The sequence below is a fragment of the Trematomus bernacchii genome, unplaced genomic scaffold, assembly GCF_902827165.1.
Source record: "Trematomus bernacchii unplaced genomic scaffold, fTreBer1.1, whole genome shotgun sequence".
Classification (NCBI taxonomy): Eukaryota; Metazoa; Chordata; class Actinopteri; order Perciformes; family Nototheniidae; genus Trematomus; species Trematomus bernacchii.
Genome location: NW_022987739.1, coordinates 9193431 through 9215112, shown reverse-complemented (window position 1 = coordinate 9215112; position 21682 = coordinate 9193431). Strand labels below are relative to the sequence as shown.

Here is a 21682-nt window from a genome sequence, read left to right as displayed (position 1 = left end):
TAGAAGTTATTTTTGGGTGATTAGAGGCTGTACAATCTTACAACAAGATTTTTTAAACACTTTTTAAAACTATTTTTCTTTTTGTATTTACTATTTACTTGTCTGTGTTATTGTGTTGCACTGTTGGAGAAGCCTGTGACCTAAGATTTTGATCGGCATAACTACACTGTAGCTATGTTCGTATGACAAAATAAAGAACCTTGAACCTTGAACCTTGAACCTTGAGGTATAATGACCTTAAAATAATGTATGATACCTGAATAAAAAATAAATGAAAAAATGTTCACTACCAAATACTCTACAATATGAATCAGACATGAATTGAACTCATTAACAACTTAATAATATACCCTGCCTATACTCAGTAACAGGTTTTATAAAGTATTTATACAACATTGAGAGACTTCCTATTGTCACTCTTACCTGAAGGATGAAGGTCTCTTGAGAAACACCAACAATCTTGATCTTGCACATCATTCTGGCGCCAGACTCAGCAATGTTTGGCTGGCCGAGTCCAAAGTGTACCACTCCTTCATATGTATACTCGTACGTTTTCTTCGGGTTTAGACCAAGCTCTGGAAAATGTTTACATAAGGAAATGTCACTTCACTTTTACTTTATGAATAGCAACAAAAAAAGTTATGTTTAATTTGTAATGATGACTACAAGACTCACCAAAATGGACACTTTGGCTTGCTAAAAGAATAAAAGTCAGATATAGTCAGCATTAAAACCATAAATACATTGCCAATTTTATTTATCTATGAGCTAATCAAAACATTTAATTCAGGAGAAAAAGTGTTAAATAAATTATTTCCAAATGGGTCCAAATATGTTGAAAAACAGACAAACTACATGTAACAAAACAAATTAAATGCCATTAGATTCATAAGAACAGAATCTACTTAAAATGCAACTAAAAAAGATAGATGGCTGAAGTCAAACACTGTAAATGATACCTCACTCTATTTTTAAAGTCAATCTCTAAACAGATTAATAAATTACCGTGGACTGAATCACAGATTTAAAACAACAATTGAATCAACCTCATTATTATGAGTAAGGTGTATGTTAATTAATTGAGATATCAAGTAAACTGTTATGAATGAATGAATACAAACTTACCGGCCAGCGCCACAAGGCAACAAAGGAGGAGCCCTTGCATGTTGAATCGGAGAAGTGGAAGCTATTATCTCAGATGTGTCTTTTATATTTACCAGCGGGGGATTTCATTGGGAAACTGTTCGTGAGCTTGTGATCAGGACAGAGGTTCGCTTTAGACGACTGAGGGATTTAAAGTAAACACATGCAGCAGAGCCAGGCTGACCTGTGACATGTCAGAGTGACACCAATAATATGTGAAAGATAACTGTCTAAATTAGGTTGTTGGTATAACAATAATACTAATAATAATAATGCATTTCACTCATGTATTTAAGGCACATGTACAGGATAACATTCAAACAACAAAGTTAAAATATACAACAACGTTTGATTTGTGATTTGAACATAGATTGATGGTGCGGTGTTGAATGTGTTTTGGTAGAGATCCAGAGAGAGGAGGCCGCTATCCCTTCATAAATGGTCAATTTAGACAACAATTAGTTATATATAACCATTAGTTGTAACTTTATCAAGCCAAAAGGGATTTTAAATAGTTTTTAGGAGATTTTTCACATTAATTCCAATTCAAAATCAGCACATTGGGCAATCCAAATGTTTCACAGGACCGAATTGTATTTTGAAAGGTAACTAAAGCTCTCAGGTAAATGAAGCGATAGAACGTATGAAGTTCTGCATATGCCACCGAGATGAAGATGAGGAGTATAAAGTTGCTTAAAATGAAAATATTCAAAGGAAGCATCTTGAATTGTCTCAGTATATCAGTAAATATACTCATTTACAATCAGCAGCAGCACTCAAAAGATAGCTTGTTTTGAGCACAGTATTAAGGAGTATCAAAGTTAAAACCTCATTTTTAATTCCTCAGAAAGGAAGAAAACAAGTTTTCCACAGCTGAATGCAGGGAGAAAACCCCGTGGGATCTGCCTGTATTCCCTGGGTGAGACCCAGCCGGTGGAGTGAGAACAGAGCAGATGCAGGCTGCTTTACTCTCTTACTTCTTGTATATCTGGAACAACTTCTGCTCCTAGAATGTATAGACTGTTCCCCGCCATCACAAAGCTCTCCTTCTGGGTGAAACAAAGTCAAACAGTGTGGTGAATCGCTGCTCTTCACGCCAATTTCACAATCTGCCGCAGCCTAGAGGGCTCCTCAAACAGCCCTGTTTATACAGTATGTGCAGTTTGAGAGTGATGACACCGAGCAGCAATGAACCGAAAGGCTTAATTCTTGTCGTCGATGGAGTAATGTTCAGATTGCCAACACGCAACTCCCTTGTGTTATCACACATAAGCAATCACACCACTTTCATACCCAGGCCTCAACTCACATGATCCTCTGCTTTTCTCATTTTCGGCCAATAGAGGTCTCCAACTTCACAGACAAACAGAGAAAAGACAAATTCAGTTTACTCTTCTCCTTTCTAGATCATTTGGGTTAGGTGATGTCATGATCTGAGTTTCAGTAGCCCATTTTTTAGCTAAGGTATCTCAGATTTTCTTGTAAATTCAGTATTTCTCTTGACTTTTACAATACTTAAGCAGAAGGAAGCTTTACTTTCCTTGACCTAAATAACCACTATGACAAGTCTCAATCTAGCAGTGCTCTTTACAGACTTGGTGATTCAGTTCTAGTTATACATCTGAATGTGTCAAAGTCAAGGAATTCAAAGCCACTACTACACCAAACTGAGAAGAAAATAGAGAAAATAAGTGCACATGTATTTGGCGGTTATAAAAAAGCAGTGATGAAGACCTATCTGCAAGTCAAATAACTGCCCAGAATTTAGACAGAGTGATAACATGTGAGACATTTGGGCAAGAAAACATACCACCCCATTTTTATAAAAGCAGGAAAATATTTCCTCAACATGATTATTGTCAGATATCAGAGCCTTAATATATATATATATAACTCTTTTGGAATACATGAAGGAAAAACCAGTTGACACACTGCATGATATTTGCTTTACTTTATTGGCTAGCCTCTGTCGGTTGTTATACTGCAGTTGTGCGTTGATGAATTGTTAGGTAGTCAGAATATGAATAGAAAGAGACAATATTACTATTATAATGTTGGTAAGTTTGGTTCAATTTCCAGCTCTAGGCTCCTTAAAGTCAATACAATTCAGAGACAGCAAGAACACATGCAGGAAGTAAAGGTTCAACCACAATATGTATTAATGTATAGCTCAGTATCACAAAGCCTTTGAGGGCTACATCACAGCTCATATGGACCAACATGCTAAATACATAATTTTGTCTGATCATGCAGACACACATACAAATCAGAAAGGGTTGCCAGCTGTCATTTTGTGTAAAATGTTTACAGTGCTAAGACTGTTCCTCCATATGTCCAACAGATGGAGCCATTTACCTACCAAATATTCAGTAAACTGTACACTTAGTCCTGTGATGTTCATAAATGGGAGGGAGACAATGTATTCAAACGAGACCTTTGATTTTGCACATAAAAGAAGTGCGCTGCACAATATGTGTTAGTTTGCCACATTCATGTTTAATAATTTACAAATCAATTTGAAACACAAGAAAGGAACAAAGACAAGAGACTGCACAGTAAGGCTGATTATTGCAAAGGCATTACATTAAACTGAAAAAAAAATACACAAGAATGTGTTTTTTGAAATGTTGATACAGTAGTCTGCGTTGCACATAAGATCGTAAACATGAAATCAAACAACATGAAGAATAGATGATGGCAGTCTTTGAAAGGGAAACAAGACATTTAGTAATTACAAGTGCTGCCTTTTTTCATTTATTAGACATCTGAACTTAACAATTCCTCCCACATGGATTTTTGGAAAACAAAAAGCATGACTCACAGGATACTGCCAGGCTTCAGTGTGGACTATTATTCTAGAAGTGCAGGTGATCAGGCGTTATTCTCCTCAATTCATCTCAGGCATTCAAAACAACAAGGCATGTTTTTGAAAAGCCTGTAGTACTCCTCCTGAATCTGGAACAACACATTCAGGAAGGTCAGATTTAGATGAAAACGTATTTAAAAAACACTAGAATATAATACAATATAACATAATATATAATATAATAGTTAATTTTTACGTAGGGAACTTTTTCTGATCAAAATTGTATGCATATAGGCATTGGTTACAGAATAAACTAATCATTAAATATATCAAATTAGCTCTCCCTGCAGAACATTAAAATGATGCTTACATGTTATTGACTCGGTAATAGTATTCCAAAAATATACAGTAAATCCATAAATATAGCAGTCTGAATTATTATTATCATTTATCATAATAAGTCAAATTGTTGTTGATATTTAGATGCTCATACTCGTGTACTTTTTCTTACTGTTTGTATGTTTGTATATGCAGGACTTGTAAAGGAGTATTTTGTTATTTTTGTATTGCTATTTTAACATAACAATAGTTCAATACTTCTTCTATCTATCACCTTATGATAGCATATTTAAATTAAATGTATTATTTACTTCAACACAGACTACGGCACCACTACTGTGCAATAACACTTGTGTGCAATATGTCAATTGGAAATGTATTACGAACGTTACTTGTAAATTGAAATCACTTTTTTAATTTTTTTATATTATGTGTATGCCCTTTTTAATAGTCTTCTATATTTGTGTCTCTATCTTCACTTTAAGTCAATGTCCCCGCTGTGGGACGAATGAAGGTATTCTGATTGTGATTCGGACATACTATCATGAATCTGGTTGGCAATAAACTTCTTTCCTGTTGATCTGAAAGGCTCACTGTCTAACTATAGTCACTCGATACATGTAATGAAAAACAAACAATTGAATAAATAAGTAGAAACATTTGAGAATCTTCACCTTTCTGGACAGCACACAGAGGAAGATGAAGATGAACATCCCCTGGAAGGCGTTGGCGATGGTGAACAGGTACGCAGTGAGGGTGGTCTCGTGCAGGATGTGCAGGACCCCGAAGGTCCAGGTGGCCCCGAGCACGAAGAGCAGAGCGAGGGCCCCGCGGGCACAGGACCTGGGGGGGGACGACGACGACGACAACACACTGACTTTAACACAGCGACGCCACAAAGAAAGTCTCAAACAACTAATTGTAAACAAGAACACCACATGGTATCATATTAATCTACCAGCTGAGAACATTTCAGCTTCATTTCTTCTTATTCCTTTGATCTTCTCCACAGCAGGACGGATAATCCTACCTGATGTTTTGATAGTGGCTGATTTCAGGCCTCTTCACAGCAGTGTGCCGGTACACTTTGTAGATGATGACTCCAAAAGCCAAGAGATTAACCTTCAGTGGAGACCGATCAAAACACAAATAACAACAAACATGAGCAACTGTATATTCATCTTTTAAACAATCCCTGTTTGATGATTCAAATGAATTCTTTAAAGCCATTTTTAGATCTTTACCAGAATGATCAAACACGCCGGGCCAATGAAACTCCAAATAAAGTGATTTTCTGTGCTCAGCCAGCACCTGCAATGCAAATATAGAAAGTGTTATTTATTGACTGAATGTTTAAACATCTCTTTGTTGCAATAATCCCTCTTCCTGCAAATCAATACCCTCGATCATTTCACTCCAGTCTAATCGAGCCTTATCTTAATTATGACAATATTGTATGGTCTAGTTAAATACCTTTCTTATCTTGCAAAAACAAAAACAATAACAATTCGCACTACTTTTGCTTAACCTCAATCTTTTAATTATATTTGACTTTAATAAACAACAGACTTACTTTTATTTATAGATTTGTATTCATTCCAAGCGTCCTTTACTTCCTTGTTGTCCCTGCAGGCCACATGTAATCTCTGTCCCCTTGTATTTATAATTAATGTAATGTGTTTATCTTCCTTTCCTCAAAAATGCTTATTAAGTTTGAAGAAGAGGTTTTTGTAAAAGCCTTTGTCTTCAGAATCAGAATCAAGTTTATTGCCAGTTACGTTGACAAAGGAATTTGCTTTGGTGTCCGGTGGTGCAAACAATAAACACCTCTCCTTCCACTTACACTTTATCAGTGCCGTAATACTTGGAGCCGAGAGTCGCCGAGATGGCAACGACCACCGCCGGGCTCCCGTAGCCGAAGATGTAAAAGTTACGGTGCAGGAAGCCTTTGTTGTAGATGACGCCAACAACTATTAAGTACAGATGGATGCCCTCGATGCACATCCAGGCAAAGGCCGCCAGGAAGAAATAGTGCAGCAGCCCTGCAATCACCGAGCAGAAGAGCTGCCAAGAAACAGACAAAAGAGAGAGGGAGAGAGGGATAGAGGGAGAGAGAGAGAGAGAGAGAGAGAGAGAGAGAGAGAGAGAGAGAGAGAGGGAGAGAGAGAGGGAGAGAGAGAGGGAGAGAGAGAGAGGGGGACAGATAATTCACAATTTCATGATGTGAAAAAGTTCAGTTATTTAGCCTCTTTATGTAAGTAATGTCGTTTGCACATATGTGTTTGCTTGTTAAGCCTAATGCATGTGATTTATTGCGAATTTTAAATTATTTGGATGTCAAAAAAGCCTTTAGAGGAATTTATACCTATATGTTCACTTTGTTTTATGGGGTTTTATATTATATTCCATATTTGATATTGTTGCATCGACTCAGTTGTCTTGTGTCTTACCTGTCAGAGAGAAACCATTATTTATATTATTTTAATTATCATACATGTTACCTCCTTGTGTCTATTTACCTGATACAATGTTATATTTTGCTGCTTGTACCTTTTAAAGTTCTTAACAAATAATCTGAGGGGAATTCCTTGTTGTTTGTTTTTAACTTGTGATGTGCCATTTTGTAAAGCACTTTGAGCTGCATGTGTTGTTTGAAAAGTGCTATATAAATAAAGCTTTATTATTATTATTATTATTATTATTAAATGAACAGAAATGATCTCTTGTTACAGTAAAAAGGCAAGTTAAAGTCTAAGTGAGAGGAGTGTGCTATGTCCTCCGATGTACTATTAAAACTCAAATGGGGGTTAATAGACTTAATGAAATCTCTGAGTAGTGGCTCACATCTGCACACACACACTAACAGGATATTTCCTTTGTTTCCCCGGGTTCATCCGCAGCTCACCTTGTGTGTGTTCATGTTGATCCCCACCAGGAAGACGAACTCGGCCATGAACAGGCTGCAGCACAGGTTCTTGTGGATGGTGGTGCGGGTGCTCTGGATCTCGCTGAAGAACCAGAAGGTGAAGATGCACATGGACAGACAGATGAGGGAGATGATCATCCCCAGCTGTGTGATCCGGGTCAGCACGGTGCGGTGGGCCACCAGCTGAGAAGCAAATGGAAAAGGAGGCGTTTCATTCACGGTTTCATGGTACACTGAAGTTGTAATCTGTTGTATTTTCTGCCTGGGATCATCTGATATCACATGGGGGAGAACAGGCCGGGGCCGACATGTTGCAGACGGACTGGAAAGCTCTGGTCACATATCAGCCAGTTGTTGTTGCAGATAAAAGGTTTGGAACATTTTTACTTTATTCATTTTAACTTATTTATTGCTTTGTTTCTTTTGGCAAGTTAATTCTTAATTTCTAAATACACTACTCCCTTTTGTTTAAGCCCAGATCCCTAAAGAACATGTAGGAGTTTAAGGGCACTGCGGAGTGCTGTAAAGCTGTGGGTGCTTATCTCCCACACTGACTTTGCCAATCAGTGTTACAGTGAGTCACGTTGCCTTCAGGAGCTATTAAGACAAACACAGTTTCACTGTTTGTGCTTTGGACTTTTTGTTTTGTTTAAATTGCTGTCTCACAAGTTATCAAACATATTATCTTGAGTGCAACTTAATACCAACAAAGCCTTAGTTAGAAAGAACTTGCTATGTTTTAAAGGTTTAACACCTTAAACACAAAATACTGGCTTTAAATAACCTATTGTTTTATTTGTGAAACCCTGAAAACTCATCTGTTCAACAAAGCCTTCCAACATTAACTCACTCTTCCCCCCCCTGCAATGTAACACTTCCATTTCTGCCCCCTGTTTTATGTCTTGTCCTTAAATGTTTCATTGTTAAGCGACCTTGGGTTAATGAAAGGCGCTATATCAATTAAAGTTATTATTATTATTATTATTATTATTATTATTATTATTGTATAGGTGTGAAACCGGAGAAAATAGAGGCACATCTTAACAGTGTTTAATCTAAATAAATATTAAGTATTATTTCAATTTTATAACAGCAAATAATTTGTTTTATCCAGATAAATTGGATTTTATGAATCAAGGACGTTGAGATTTCTTAAGATAAATAAATATATATATATTTTTTTTAAAGATTTGATTATCTGAAATGCAATGTCAAAAAGACGTTCAGCTTTAGACATTTTGGAGAAACTTGAAACAACAATAAAATGCCTGAGTATGACATTATTATATAAATAAAAGGTCATATAAATAATAATTGTAAGCATTAAACATTAAACATATGCACTTCCTCAGTGATGTTAGATTAACAATGTGTTATATAGTTAAATTATACATTGTCATAGATCTAAGGTCTATTATTTTTCTGTCTCTATTGTAAACAGTTTCAATAAATAAATCCTTTTCCATAAAGATCCAGATATAAGGTTCAACTTTTACCCTCTCTGAAAATAAATGTGTACACTATGATGAACCTTTTTCGAAAACCATAAATAAATAATGTAGATCCCCAGTGAATAAATGTAAAAAAAGGGAATAGCTTTGCACAGTTGTATTTTTAATGTATGATCACTCACATTGGCTCGCCCCGAGGACATGAGGATGGCGAAGTGTGTGAGGTGGGTGCAGGAGCAGGTGGTGGCGTTGCTGGTGACGTGGAGGGTCCTGCAGCCGTGCGTGGCCCAGCGGCCCCTCAGGAGGGCCGCCTCATACTCCCAGAACGCACAACTGGTCACATCGGCCTGCGTGTCGACGGGCTTAAGGGGAGGAACAAAGACACCGTTAACTCTTCATGGTGCGGTTTTATTCATTTTTGAGCGGCTGCTGCTTTGCAATTCCACCACAGGGGGTTATTACTTTTATTATTATTATTATTATTACTACTATTATTCATTTAATTTCAAAAGGAGAAGACATGATTTATGCCGAATTTTGTATATATTGATTGTTTTGCTTTTATTTAGGTCTTAATGTGTGCACATGTAAAAATGTGTCTTTCATTCTGTGTATATATATACATATTTGCACACATATTTTTATATACATTTGTTTTTATATTCGGGATTGTGGGAAACGGTATTTTGATCTCTCTGTCTGTGCACACAAACTGGAAGATTGACAATAAAGTTGACTTTGACTTGACTTTGAGTTAGATAATAAACTACAGTAATAACCCTAACAATGATACAATATTCACTGTAGAACTTAATATTATTTATTTCAACTAAAGACTCCATGACTTATTATGGGAATGTAAACAGACTGAAAATAAATTATAAATAACACTTTCAATTTGGTCTATTCAATTTGAATTTGAATAAATACAAATGTTCTATAATGTTTCTTTAATGTCATTTTTGTGGGTTCACATTTTCATTTATGTTGTTCTCTATTGGCTTTTCTTAGTTTTTGTTGTCTCACAACTTTATTACTAATGTAAGAAAAAATAAAATGCCAAATAGTCCTCATGCACAACGCTGGGTCAACATGAATGTTTGAGTCACGTGCATTACTGCTCATTGTGGGTGTTTTTGCAGAAAAAACACTTCATTGGGATGTAAAACAGTACAGCAGTGCAAATGAATATTAATATGACATACTGCATTCATAGAAGAGGTCAACTTATTTTCCATTAATTGTTATGTGCAAATGTACTTGAATTAAAATGATCAACAACCACTTTTTTGGTAAAAATGACCACTGCCACAAATACATTAAATTAAACAAAGCTGTGTGTATATATCAGATTGACTCCTTTTCTCAAAATCATTACTGTGATTACATTACATTACATTTTAAACAGACCAGTTGTAATGTTTCTGATTTTCTTTTGTAAAAACTAGCGATTTAACCGCTTAAATTACCACATTTTCCCCCTCGAATAAATGCATGCAGACTGTGTCACAAGAATACTGAACAGGTGTAAGCGTAGAAAAATCCCAAAGTGCTCCAAGGAAAAAGAGTCTGCACGGAAATGGAGCCAAAATTATTGATTGTTGCTCTTTAAAGGCAATTTAGGAGGATTTGAGCTGCTCAACATAAATCATAACCTCCTTTGTTAGGCTTAAGCCTCAAGGGTCTAACAAAAATAATGATTTCACTTTCTCATACATTTTAATTATCTTAAAAGAAAATACCAGTACATTAACTTTTAGGGTTATTTCCCTCATTACTCCGCTTTCCACCATCATCTATTCACCTTTCCTCTTCCATTTCCCCTGAACATGAAGGTCATTACAAGAAATACATGGAATAAAATCCTAAAATGTCATTAAAAAAAACTTACACGAAGCACTATCTACTCCTCCCAGGTGAGTTTATTTGAATTTGACTTTAATGGAGACTCTGGAAGTTGTTAAGTTACTGCGAGAGGCAGTGTGGGAATAGGAAGCCGATTTCAAAGCAAAACGCAGCGCAATGATCTTCTGCAGTTTGACAAGGTAGATTATGATGTTTCAAAATGTCTTAACGGAAGATACTGTAATGTTGATGAAATGAATCACACTGTATGTGACAAATCAAAGGTAGCAGCAAGTTTCAGGTCGCAGGAAAGGGTAAAAGATGCCTAAACTGTGTTTGGATGTCATAAAATAGCTACTTTAGTCTAGGTTGAGTTAACAAATTGTGCTTTAATAGATCTAGTCAATAAGGGTTTGATAAACGAAGAAGATCCACCGGCTGCTGTACAGCTGGGTGAAAACACTGACTCTCTGAAGAAGCATACATGTATTCTGTATATTTTAAAGTGTTTAGTTACTCCTCTGAATAAAGTATTTATTACTGAGAATATGGACATATTGTTTTTAAAATGTGAATCTTTATTTTATTTTATTTGTATTTGAATCAAGTAATTTTGTAATTCCTGAAGATTTACTGTCAAAATGCTGCTGTAACAAATGAATTGCCAAATTTGGGATAAATAAAGTATCTATCTATCTATCTATCTATCTATCTATCTCTCTCTCTATCTGTCTGTCTGTCTGTCTGTCTGTCTGTCTGTCTGTCTGTCTGTCTGTCTGTCTGTCTGTCTGTCTGTCTGTCTGTCTGTCTGTCTGTCTGTCTGTCTGTCTGTCTGTCTGTCTGTCTATCTATCTATCTATCTATCTATCTATCTATCTATCTATCTATCTGTCTGTCTGTCTGTCTGTCTGTCTGTCTATCTATCTATCTATCTATCTATCTATCTGTCTATCTGTCTGTCTGTCTGTCTGTCTGTCTGTCTGTCTGTCTATCTATCTATCTATCTATCTGTCTGTTTGTCTGTCTGTCTGTCTGTCTGTCTGTCTATCTATCTATCTATCTATCTATTTGTCTGTCTGTCTGTCTGTCTGTCTGTCTATCTATCTATCTATCTATCTATTTATCTCTCTCTCTCTCTCTCTCTCTCTCTGTCTGTCTGTCTGTCTGTCTGTCTGTCTGTCTGTCTGTCTGTCTGTCTGTCTGTCTGTCTGTCTGTCTGTCTGTCTGTCTATCTATCTATCTATCTATTTATCTCTCTCTCTCTCTCTCTCTCTCTCTCTCTCTCTCTGTCTGTCTGTCTGTCTGTCTGTCTGTCTGTCTGTCTGTCTGTCTGTCTGTCTGTCTATCTATCTGTCTGTCTGTCTGTCTGTCTGTCTATCTATCTATCTATCTATCTATCTATCTGTCTATCTGTCTGTCTGTCTGTCTGTCTGTCTGTCTGTCTGTCTGTCTGTCTGTCTATCTATCTATCTATCTATCTGTCTGTTTGTCTGTCTGTCTGTCTGTCTGTCTGTCTATCTATCTATCTATCTATCTATCTATCTATTTGTCTGTCTGTCTGTCTGTCTGTCTGTCTATCTATCTATCTATCTATCTATTTATCTCTCTCTCTCTCTCTCTCTGTCTGTCTGTCTGTCTGTCTGTCTGTCTGTCTGTCTGTCTGTCTGTCTGTCTGTCTGTCTGTCTGTCTGTCTGTCTGTCTGTCTGTCTGTCTGTCTGTCTGTCTGTCTGTCTGTCTGTCTGTCTGTCTATCTATCTATCTATCTATCTATCTGTCTGTCTGTCTGTCTGTCTGTCTGTCTGTCTGTCTGTCTGTCTGTCTGTCTGTCTGTCTGTCTGTCTGTCTGTCTATCTATCTATCTATCTATCTATCTGTCTGTCTGTCTGTCTGTCTGTCTGTCTATCTATCTATCTGTCTGTCTATCTATCTATCTATCTATCTATCTATCTATCTATTTATCTTTCTATCTATCTACTGTATCTATCTGTCTATCTGTCACTGAGATTATTATACATAAATCAAATATATATAAAGTACAATTAACCTTGATAATGAGAGCAATAATACTAACACAGATCTATCTATCTATCCTTTTGTTTGTGAATATCAATAGTGGAAAAACAATGTAGGCAGCCTCGGCACTCTTTTATGTATCTTTACCTCGTTGTGTCTGAGAGTGAAGGTGACATGGTCAAGTTGGTAGACGTCAGCAGGTCTGACGGCTGCTGCGATGACTTGGGAGTTGACAGTGATTTCCCCAGCCTCTGCATAGCGCGAGTAGTCGGTGACACCTGGGTCGCTGCTCGGCTTCAGGATGTCACTGATGCTGTCGTACCGCACAAACACCGCTGACACACTTCCTGATGGACCAAAAACAAGTTTAACAAAGACCGGAGGGAGTCAAACTTACTTTCTGTATTTGTAATCAAACTTTTCCAGTCAATTAAAACTCTCTTATATCATGGATACACATGTTTTGGAGAAGTCTTTATGCAAATCTGACCAACTGTGAATGCATAACTAGATTAGCACACTAATAATGACTTCTAAGTCTCATAAAATCACTTGCCATCATTGATTTTATTTATTGGTTTCTGCATGTGGGTGTAAAGCCAAGGAATACTGTTGATTTAATTACACTTTTAATTCGAAAAGAAGCCTTCTTTTGTTTGTGTTGTTTCAGTTAGGAAGAAGTAGTCCTGCTTGTGATAGGTGACCAAAATCTGATTTCATTTCTTACATTTTATTGAAGCCACTATATGTCTCCGAAGGCATCAGCAAAAATAAAGACTTAGATAAAGCAATATATTTTGGTATATAGAGCATGACAGAGAAGATATGAATACTTAATTTTTCTTTGGCTTAAACGCACTGTCTGTGGCATATGGCAACATGTAGCAAAACAGTACTCCCTGTACACCCAAGCACGCAGATGGTCACAGAATTGTTTCCAACATGTGAAGTAGCTTCTTTACCATTTCTGTCCTCCTCTGGTCTCAGTTTGGGAGTTAGATTGATGTGATCTCCTCCCATTGTAACAGACAGTTTGGCTTTTGTGTGACGGGCATTAAAAGTGAAGAGTTTCAATTCTGTGGTGGAGGAGAAAAAAAAGTCAAGGATGTCAAGGAATTTAAATATAAAAATGACAATTATCCAAAACCCCACTTTTTTGCACACAGGTGGGAATAAATGGCAGGACAATTTAATATAATTGGAGAGCCCTGAGTTAATAATAATCTCACCCATTTCCGTGGCTTTGATTTCAAGCTCAGTTGGAGTCTTGTAGTTGTTAGCCAGACTCAGAGCACTTTCTTCAACAGTGTGTAGCAGCTTGGTGATGGTATGTTCCCGGCGCTCTTCTTTCATTCGGCTCCAAGCCACCAGTTCATCCTTCTCCACCAAGTTGTTTACTGCTTTCACTAATTTCTGTAGAAAACAGATTTATCAGCGTGACATGTGTGTGATAGCTAAACATGTAACATATGCCTGTACTGAAATATGTGTCTAATTAGGTATGATTAAACATTAGTTTTCTCCCTTGATGTTGCAATGATTGCTGGATATGATTGGCTTTTATTATTTTCTGCACATAGGAACCTATATCACAGAGATTTTTCTAAATATTTAATTGAAGGATATGTTTTTTTAAAACAAGTGCAAGGGAGAGATAAGTGGACAATTTTGGTGTTCAATTATGGTCACATTTTGCATCATTTTTGTTTAAGCATCAATTTATCTTACATATTGTCCCAAAACCCAGCAGCTTTCATCTTAGATCCAACAATACTCAAGTCTCTAAATTGTATTTCCCAGAAATGCATATCATACTACTGTAGCAACATTCTTAGATAAGTTAGAACTGGATTGTATACAGTGGCTTTTTTTCCTCCAAAACCAGTTCAAAGCATAACTGCTGTTCAGGCAGGACTCCAAACGTTGATTGAGAAAGGAGAATGCTAAACAAAGATTACTGTGAGAGTGGAGTTGATGACGGACGGTTTGACAGGGGAATCCTTTCCCTCCGCACTCAGGGTTGATGCAGATCGACACAAGGCCTCAACATATGCGATCACTTGCACCGATGTGAGCTCGCCGGACGTCTGCTTGACGATTTCCTTCAGTAGACTCTGAGGCTCCGTGATGTTGCTCATCTAGGATGGTAGGATGGGGGGAGGGTATTTGAGAGAGTATTTATAATATCACTTTTCTACAACATTTTACAACCTATCCTTTGATGTATTGTAGATTTTGTTGGATATACACTGTGAAATTAACAAAATCTGATACAGCTTTTAATCTCCTTTTAAAGAAAATATAAAACTGGTATGTGGTTCACTCACAAACTCAATATTGTTCAACTAGTTTTCCCACTAGGGGGAGCTGTTTTGTCATTCTCAGAAAAAACGTTGCCCCCTACAGAGAAACAGTCTAGACCTGACATATTAAATATAAAAAAAAGCAATAGACAATTAACTTTTAAGATTTCCACCTGCGGGCAATGAGTCTTTATTTCATAGATATAGCAACCTCAAAGTGTATCTAAAATATATTTAAATTTAAAACAATACTTGTTTCAACCTTCTAAACGTCTATGCACTATGCCAAAATCTGAAGTTGAAGGCTGGAGAGCATGTGAGTATGTGAGTTAAATAATAATAATCTCCTTCTTTCTCTAGTAACAATAGTACAATTCTAGGTCAATAGGACGAATAATGGCACTACAAAACAAATTCAAAAAGGCCTGAAAAAAATATGCTCGTACAGCAAGTGGCAGTCTCTCTTGTGTCTCGCTGTTCAATATACTTTCTGCATGTTTCATCTCAAGGTGATCCTATTTCTCTCCAACAGAGGGCACTCTCATCATATGTATGTTTACCTTATTTGGCTGGAATCCTGAGGAAGGGTACTTACATATTCAAGTGTTTTGTTGACAGTCTGTGTGATACACCCGATGTTGTCGTGGCAGTATTTTTGGGGATGCTCTGGAAAACAACAATTACCTTAAGTATCTCTATGATGGATGATTGTATTTCCATTAGTTTACCATTATAAAGCATGTCATAGTCAATTCTCCAAATTGCATTAAAACCGGCAGACATAACATCCCAGGACACTCTTTGTTATGAACTGAAACATCAGAAAACTGCAGATTTCACCGTTAACTTGACGTATTGCATAATAGATTCTCCCAAAAAATCTATAAAATGCAATCCTGTGTGGTTTGTGTGACTGTGACAGAGAAAGTACAAAAATAAAAAGGGAGAGAGATGAAGAAAGATGTATGTCCTTGGATGTAAGAGCCAGTTGTGTGTCGGTGTGCTTGTGAGCTCTTCCATCCTCATACCGACCTTTACATCTTACGCCTGTCTCTGGATCAAAGTGCTTAGTGCCTGAAGTTGGGATGTAATCACGCTGACAGGTGCAATAGAAGGATCCATTCGTATTATGGCAGCGTGAGTTTGGTCCACAGATCTGTCTTGACTGGCATTCATCAATATCTGTGAGGTGCAAATGAAGGGTTCAGCGCCAATAAAAGACCAACACAATATGATTAACGTCAAACTCACAACATAACATAAAGCAAATACATAATAAATACAGACGTTTAGTTCTATTTCTATCTTAAAATTGGAGAAATTTGCTGAGAGTGAAGCAAAGATCTCCTACAAATAAAGAGTTTTCCTGCTCATTACATTTAATACACTGTTTTATTGATTAAGGAAGAGAAACTGGAAATCGTACACGCATGTTACACATTTGAATATTCATAAACCGGTTTATAAATTCAGCTACTGTACGTGCTTGCACTGTAATAAATAATGTTTGCCACCCACTTGGATATCTGTAGGAATACATAATGCTACAACATGGGATGAATGTTTATCTTTTGCAAATGGAGCAAAGGATCTCGGGTGGTTACTCAGAATAGCAGCTAGGAAGGAAGTGAAAGGCCGAGGGGAAGAATCACCTCCAACACCTTTATCCTCCTCAGTACAGTTGCAGAGAAAACATCACACACACACACACACACACACACATGCACACACACACGCACACACACACACACACACACACACACACACACACACACACACACACACACACACACACACACACACACACACACACACACACACACACACACACACACACACACACACACACACACACACACACACACAACACACACACACACTCCTGACGCCGCCTTCCCAGCAGTGTGGTTGCTGCTTTCACAAATAAACATGATATCCAGCCTGTTGGTATGTGAGGCCCTCTGTCAGTACGTGTGTATGTGACCAAACTGAATGCCTTTACATGTATAATTCTGAGCGAATTGGACATTACCGATGCATTCAGTGCCATCGTTGGGCTGGAACTTGGCCAGTCCTGTCGATGTGTATCCAGAGACACATGTACAGTAGTAGCTGCCTGCTGTGTTGGTGCAGCTCCCCCTCTCCCCGCAGATATTGGTCACATTCTGGCACTCGTTGTCATCTGTGGTGAAAAAACAAGGACAGAAAGTAAACTGGGTTATTTGCTGTAGAAAATAAACATAAAAATATGCCACAAAAACTGGAAAATTGGATAAGCGGGGACAATAAAACACATTTTTACTGGCTGCTTTAATGTTGCTGTGAACAGCCCAGACTGTGTAAATACGCACTGACCAGCAGGCGAATGAACACTTGTAACAGCTCAACACTTCGTAGACATTCGCCTCTTTTTTGGTACAAATACAAATGTATGAAAACATATTTAGATCTACAAAAGCATTTACTAATTCAGCAAGTTAAAGACATGTACTTCCCCCTTTGTTTGGACAAGGATCTTCTTTCTTATATTTAAACACTAGGTACGAGTTATTTAATTGATCTATAATATTTAAAGGTTTATTCACAGTATGCTCTTTGATTAATTGGACTGTAATAGTTTCCCATTTTACTTGTGTTCAGTCTACCATGTGTCAGTCCTCCTTCTGCTACATTTCCCATAAGACCTTTCAAGATACTCTAGAGAAATGCCTGGACATGTTCCAATTAGCTGATTTGTAAGTTTCTGTTGGGGACATTTTGAGATAATTGTAATGGAGTACTGACAAAGCATCCGTGAAAAACTACATATTTTGTTGCTGAAATACATTTTGGTCTCAGCCGGTGAAGAAAATATTAATCTCTGCTTTGCCTCTTCAACAATGAATGTCTTCAACATGCAAAATGGCTGGCCTATCAGAGAGAGCACTTGCAAACAGTGATGTTAATCCTTTATGTTTAACTTAAAATACTGCAGTTAAGCTATTTCCGCTTGAGTTAAATAGGAAGCACCACAGAACACCCAAATTAGCATGGCATGCTTGAGGCATGGTGGCAGGATTGCCTATGTGAATGTTCTCCAAAAAAGGAAACCAGAGCAAGCACTAAAAACATGTGGTGCTTTTAGCTGTCAATTCAGGAGTGATGATTTGGTAAGATTATTTCTAGGGTAAATGTGGATTTCCTATATTAATCCATGTATGAATATCGTGAAAACTAACCCCATTCGATCCACATGTCAACATATTTCCAGATTGAATTCCAAAGAGGCCAGTTTTGGGCTTTAAATGAATTTCTGACTATGGACTATATTTAGGAATACTTTGATTCGATCTTGTTTCTGGGTCCTGGTGCTTATTTGAAATTGATGACGCTCAGTTGTGTTTTAGTGATAGTTAAACTTAATCCATAAAAATACTTTATCATTCGTTAGTTGATTTATATTGTGTGTATTCATAATCTAACACTGGAAACTAACCAGTAACTAAAGCTGTGAAATGTCAAAGAAATTAAAGGTGGGGTAGGTAAGTTTGAGAAACCGGCTCGAGATACACTTTTTGTTATATTCCATGGAATGCTCTCAACATCCCGATAGCAATAAATATCTTAAGTGCTTTGACAAAAAATCCATTAAAAAATGTCATCTGTGGAAGCTGTAGTACTGTAAAAAGTACGACCAATCATTTTAGCCGGCCCGGCTAAAATAACTGGATGGCCTACCTGCCTGTCAGCCTTCCATCTGTGCACAAACTTATCTCGTGCCCTCATTGGTCATGTGCGCGTTCGTGTGTGTTGGAGGAGGGGCTCTATAAGGAAGTGGCAGATTTTCTCCGGTTGTGTATTTTCAAATTCTAGCGATCTCGAGCCGGTTTCTCAAACTTACCTACCCCACCTTTAAGTAAAGTAAAAAGTGCAATGTTGCCTTCAAAACTTAGCCGAGTATTACTGTATGGAGTAGCGTAAAATGGAAGTACCTAAAGATTGTACTTAAGAGCAGCTCTTGAATAAATGTACTTAGTTACATTTCACTAGTGGTTGTTTTTTGACTTTTGAGAAAAAACTAAAATACTTTATTTCATTGTTGCCCTTTGTTTAGAAAGCTCCATACAGAGCAGTTTGCTGTGAACGCTGCCCGGGGCCCACGCATTTTAGAAAGTGCTGTTCCAGCTTTATTCTCAAACCCACCCTCCGTCTCGCTTCGCTCTGTTTATTGGAAATGACCTGGTAAGACTTTCCACTGTTGTTTTCACTTTCCGTCTTTGATGGACGCTTTGCTCTTCCTCTCCTCTGTACCTTTTGCACATATATTGTCCGGGATAGGATATCCTCTGCTCGGAAGAGAGAGGTGACTGTATTCAAAGGGGAAATACCTCATGACACCAGGGACCCTTGAGCTGTCATTATTGCGCAAAAACTGTATCCACACGCTCCATGAATCACTTATAAGGACACAGTAGAGTGCTTTTGTCACTTTGTTTTTTAAATAAAGTGATGCATTTAATCTGAAGAAAATAAGCCATTTTATTATTTTCCAGGCAGGTTATCTGGGGATAGGCCTGTGTCTGCTGTATCTGTTCCTGTCTTCTATAAAATGACTGACCAAGTATCCCTGCCCCCCCCCCCCCAGTATGTAATCCTTTAAATAAAGGACCCATGGCAAATATTTCATATATCAATTATATTGTATTCATTAAAACTGCATATGCTGCAATTGGGTGCTTTTGACATTTCATACAATTTGAATTCTTTGAATTATTTTTAAATCTGGTACTAGGGAACTTCATTCTGCTTTTTTACCTCAAAAAATCCTTTACCACAGTGTTTGTAGTGCTCACTTTTTGATTTACTTTTGGCTCTTGAAATATGTAAGCTGTACTGTGATGGTGATCATGTTTGGTCAGGAAACTAAACGTGTTCCAGGAATTCTAATCAGCCCAGAAACATAACAGGATTAACAATGCTGACAGAGAGGCAGCATTGGCCATTAAAAAAGTTCCTAATACAGCTGGATCGTGGAGATATCTTTCTACATTGCAGTGTTTTCTTTGAATTCCACTCTTAATGATGTGAAGAGGATGTGGGGAATTCAAATATTGCAGTTTCCAAAACACTGACACACTCTCAAAAGTTCGGACAAGAACACGAAGAAGAAGAAGTTAAATTAATTAATTAAATGTTTTACATATCCAACTTAAACTCAACCACACAGTGCCTTTGTGTTTTGAAACTTCAGCTCAAGCACAAGAGTTACAAGTTAAAGTTACATTTGATGGTACGAATATTTTACTACGTTTTTTTACCATAGTTTAACAAGAATATGAGTATTTTTTTGGGCTAACAATCTCAAATTTTAGAGACAACATTTGCAGAAGATTATTACTGTACACAACACACTGATATGTGTTGATCAAAAGACCACAGGTAGTGTTTTAAATGTGAATGCATTTTCAAATGTAACATTTAATGTGTTTAAGTCATGGCAGTTTAGGAAGATTAACACATCTAGTGCCTATATTTTTCAACTGCTTACACCCTTGTTTTCCCCCTGAAGTCAACCATCACCCTCCAAATATATGTTAAATTAGCCGACATGTGTAGGAATGCCTGCCTTATACTTCTGTCCGCTTGGATGTTGAGCAGCCACAAACGACAAAGGCTTCCAAAAATAGTCTAAGCTTCAATGACAGCCACACACAAGGTTATACGCTTGCATCATTTGCTAAACTCTCAGTGAGATACTGTTGTTTTTGTATGTTTATATTCACCGTTGCAAAACGTTGTTCCATCGCCAGTATATCCATGGTTGCAGAAGCAGGCATTTGATCCGTTCAGGGCCTTGCATGTTGCAAGTCGGTGACAAGAATCACAAATGTCAGAGAAGCTGCATGGGTCCATCAGACTGGAAAGCCATGCTGCGTAGACACAATATCATATACAAGAGTGTGTAAGTTTAACTTAAACCATGTCTAACTAATTTTCTGACGCCACTGCCGCTTCTTTAAGCATGTGTGGTTCCAGTAAAAATTGCATTTTTATCTCTGTTGCATGTAACCACACGTGATCCACTGAACTAATCCATTGAGACACAATACACATTAAGAATCCATCTCATGCAGCAAACGAACACTGAAAAAAACATAAATTATAATTTTTAAATGATTTGCAAATCTCATATAAAACTCAACTGCTGCCCCATCACATAGCCCAAAGTTATCATAGCCAACATATAGACATCATAAACACAGTAACATCCACCGTCGTCTCCCTATATAAGACACCTGCCATGCTAGAGGAGATAATAGCTCACGTACCTGTCAAAAGTATAAGTTTCATTGGGGACTTGAGCAAAGACTCCATACTTGCGCTGGTCTCGATTCTACTTTTAGCACAGACTGTGGTGGGCTGGCTAGTGACGTAGTCCATTTCCTTGCATCAGTTTTCCTGTTTCCCTAAACCTGGCCCTTCCTGTCTTGATCTTTAATCTGCTTTGAAAAACATGCAGCACAGTCCCTTGACTAAACTGCTCCAACACAAAGCACCCAACAACAACTGGTCCAACTATACACCCAATATAAAAAAAGTTTGAGCCGTGGTAAGCCACTTTTTTGTTTTACTGTTGACACAGTGACCTGTCGCCATTTTGGAAGACTCCACGCCATTGTTCTCACTTGAACACGTACAGTAGGGCTGTGTAAACACATGCCAAAACAACACCGACTAACTCCACGGAAGGACGACCCACTCCCTTCCGCAAAGGACTGTACACAAATTCACACACACATTCCTGCGCTGTGTGTCTTCCAGTGACCATTTCAATGTTCTTCAAACAGATATCAAATATCTTCAAGTCTTTCAGGC

The 21682-nt window shown here is 37.5% G+C and overlaps 1 protein-coding gene and 1 long non-coding RNA gene across 3 annotated transcripts; both read right to left on the bottom strand.

Annotated features, from left to right (window-relative positions):
* Nucleotides 1-452: 452 nt before the first annotated feature.
* Nucleotides 453-1211, bottom strand: LOC117495782. The gene is made up of 3 exons (XR_004557212.1): nt 1126-1211; nt 676-696; nt 453-575 (listed from the first exon to the last, which is right to left on the bottom strand). It is a non-coding gene; the product is annotated as an uncharacterized LOC117495782 (long non-coding RNA).
* Nucleotides 1212-3079: 1868 nt separating this feature from the next.
* adgrl4 (adhesion G protein-coupled receptor L4) lies at nt 3080-21247 on the bottom strand. 2 transcript variants are annotated; one of them, XR_004557246.1, is made up of 17 exons: nt 21136-21247; nt 20590-20736; nt 16860-17009; nt 15860-16009; nt 15423-15493; nt 14483-14662; nt 13754-13937; nt 13487-13600; nt 12672-12871; nt 8848-9027; nt 7194-7397; nt 6132-6352; nt 5533-5599; nt 5319-5410; nt 4963-5131; nt 3965-4098; nt 3080-3845 (listed from the first exon to the last, which is right to left on the bottom strand). XR_004557246.1 is itself a non-coding variant. In XM_034147901.1 (16 exons), exons 1-16 carry the CDS (start codon nt 21245-21247, stop codon nt 4036-4038), a joined length of 2304 nt encoding a protein of 767 aa, XP_034003792.1. In that variant the 3' UTR covers nt 3080-4035. The 2 variants fall into 2 exon arrangements, 1 of the variants encoding a protein (XP_034003792.1); XM_034147901.1 differs by having other exon boundaries at nt 3080-4098.
* Between the last annotated feature and the right edge of the window lie 435 nt (nt 21248-21682).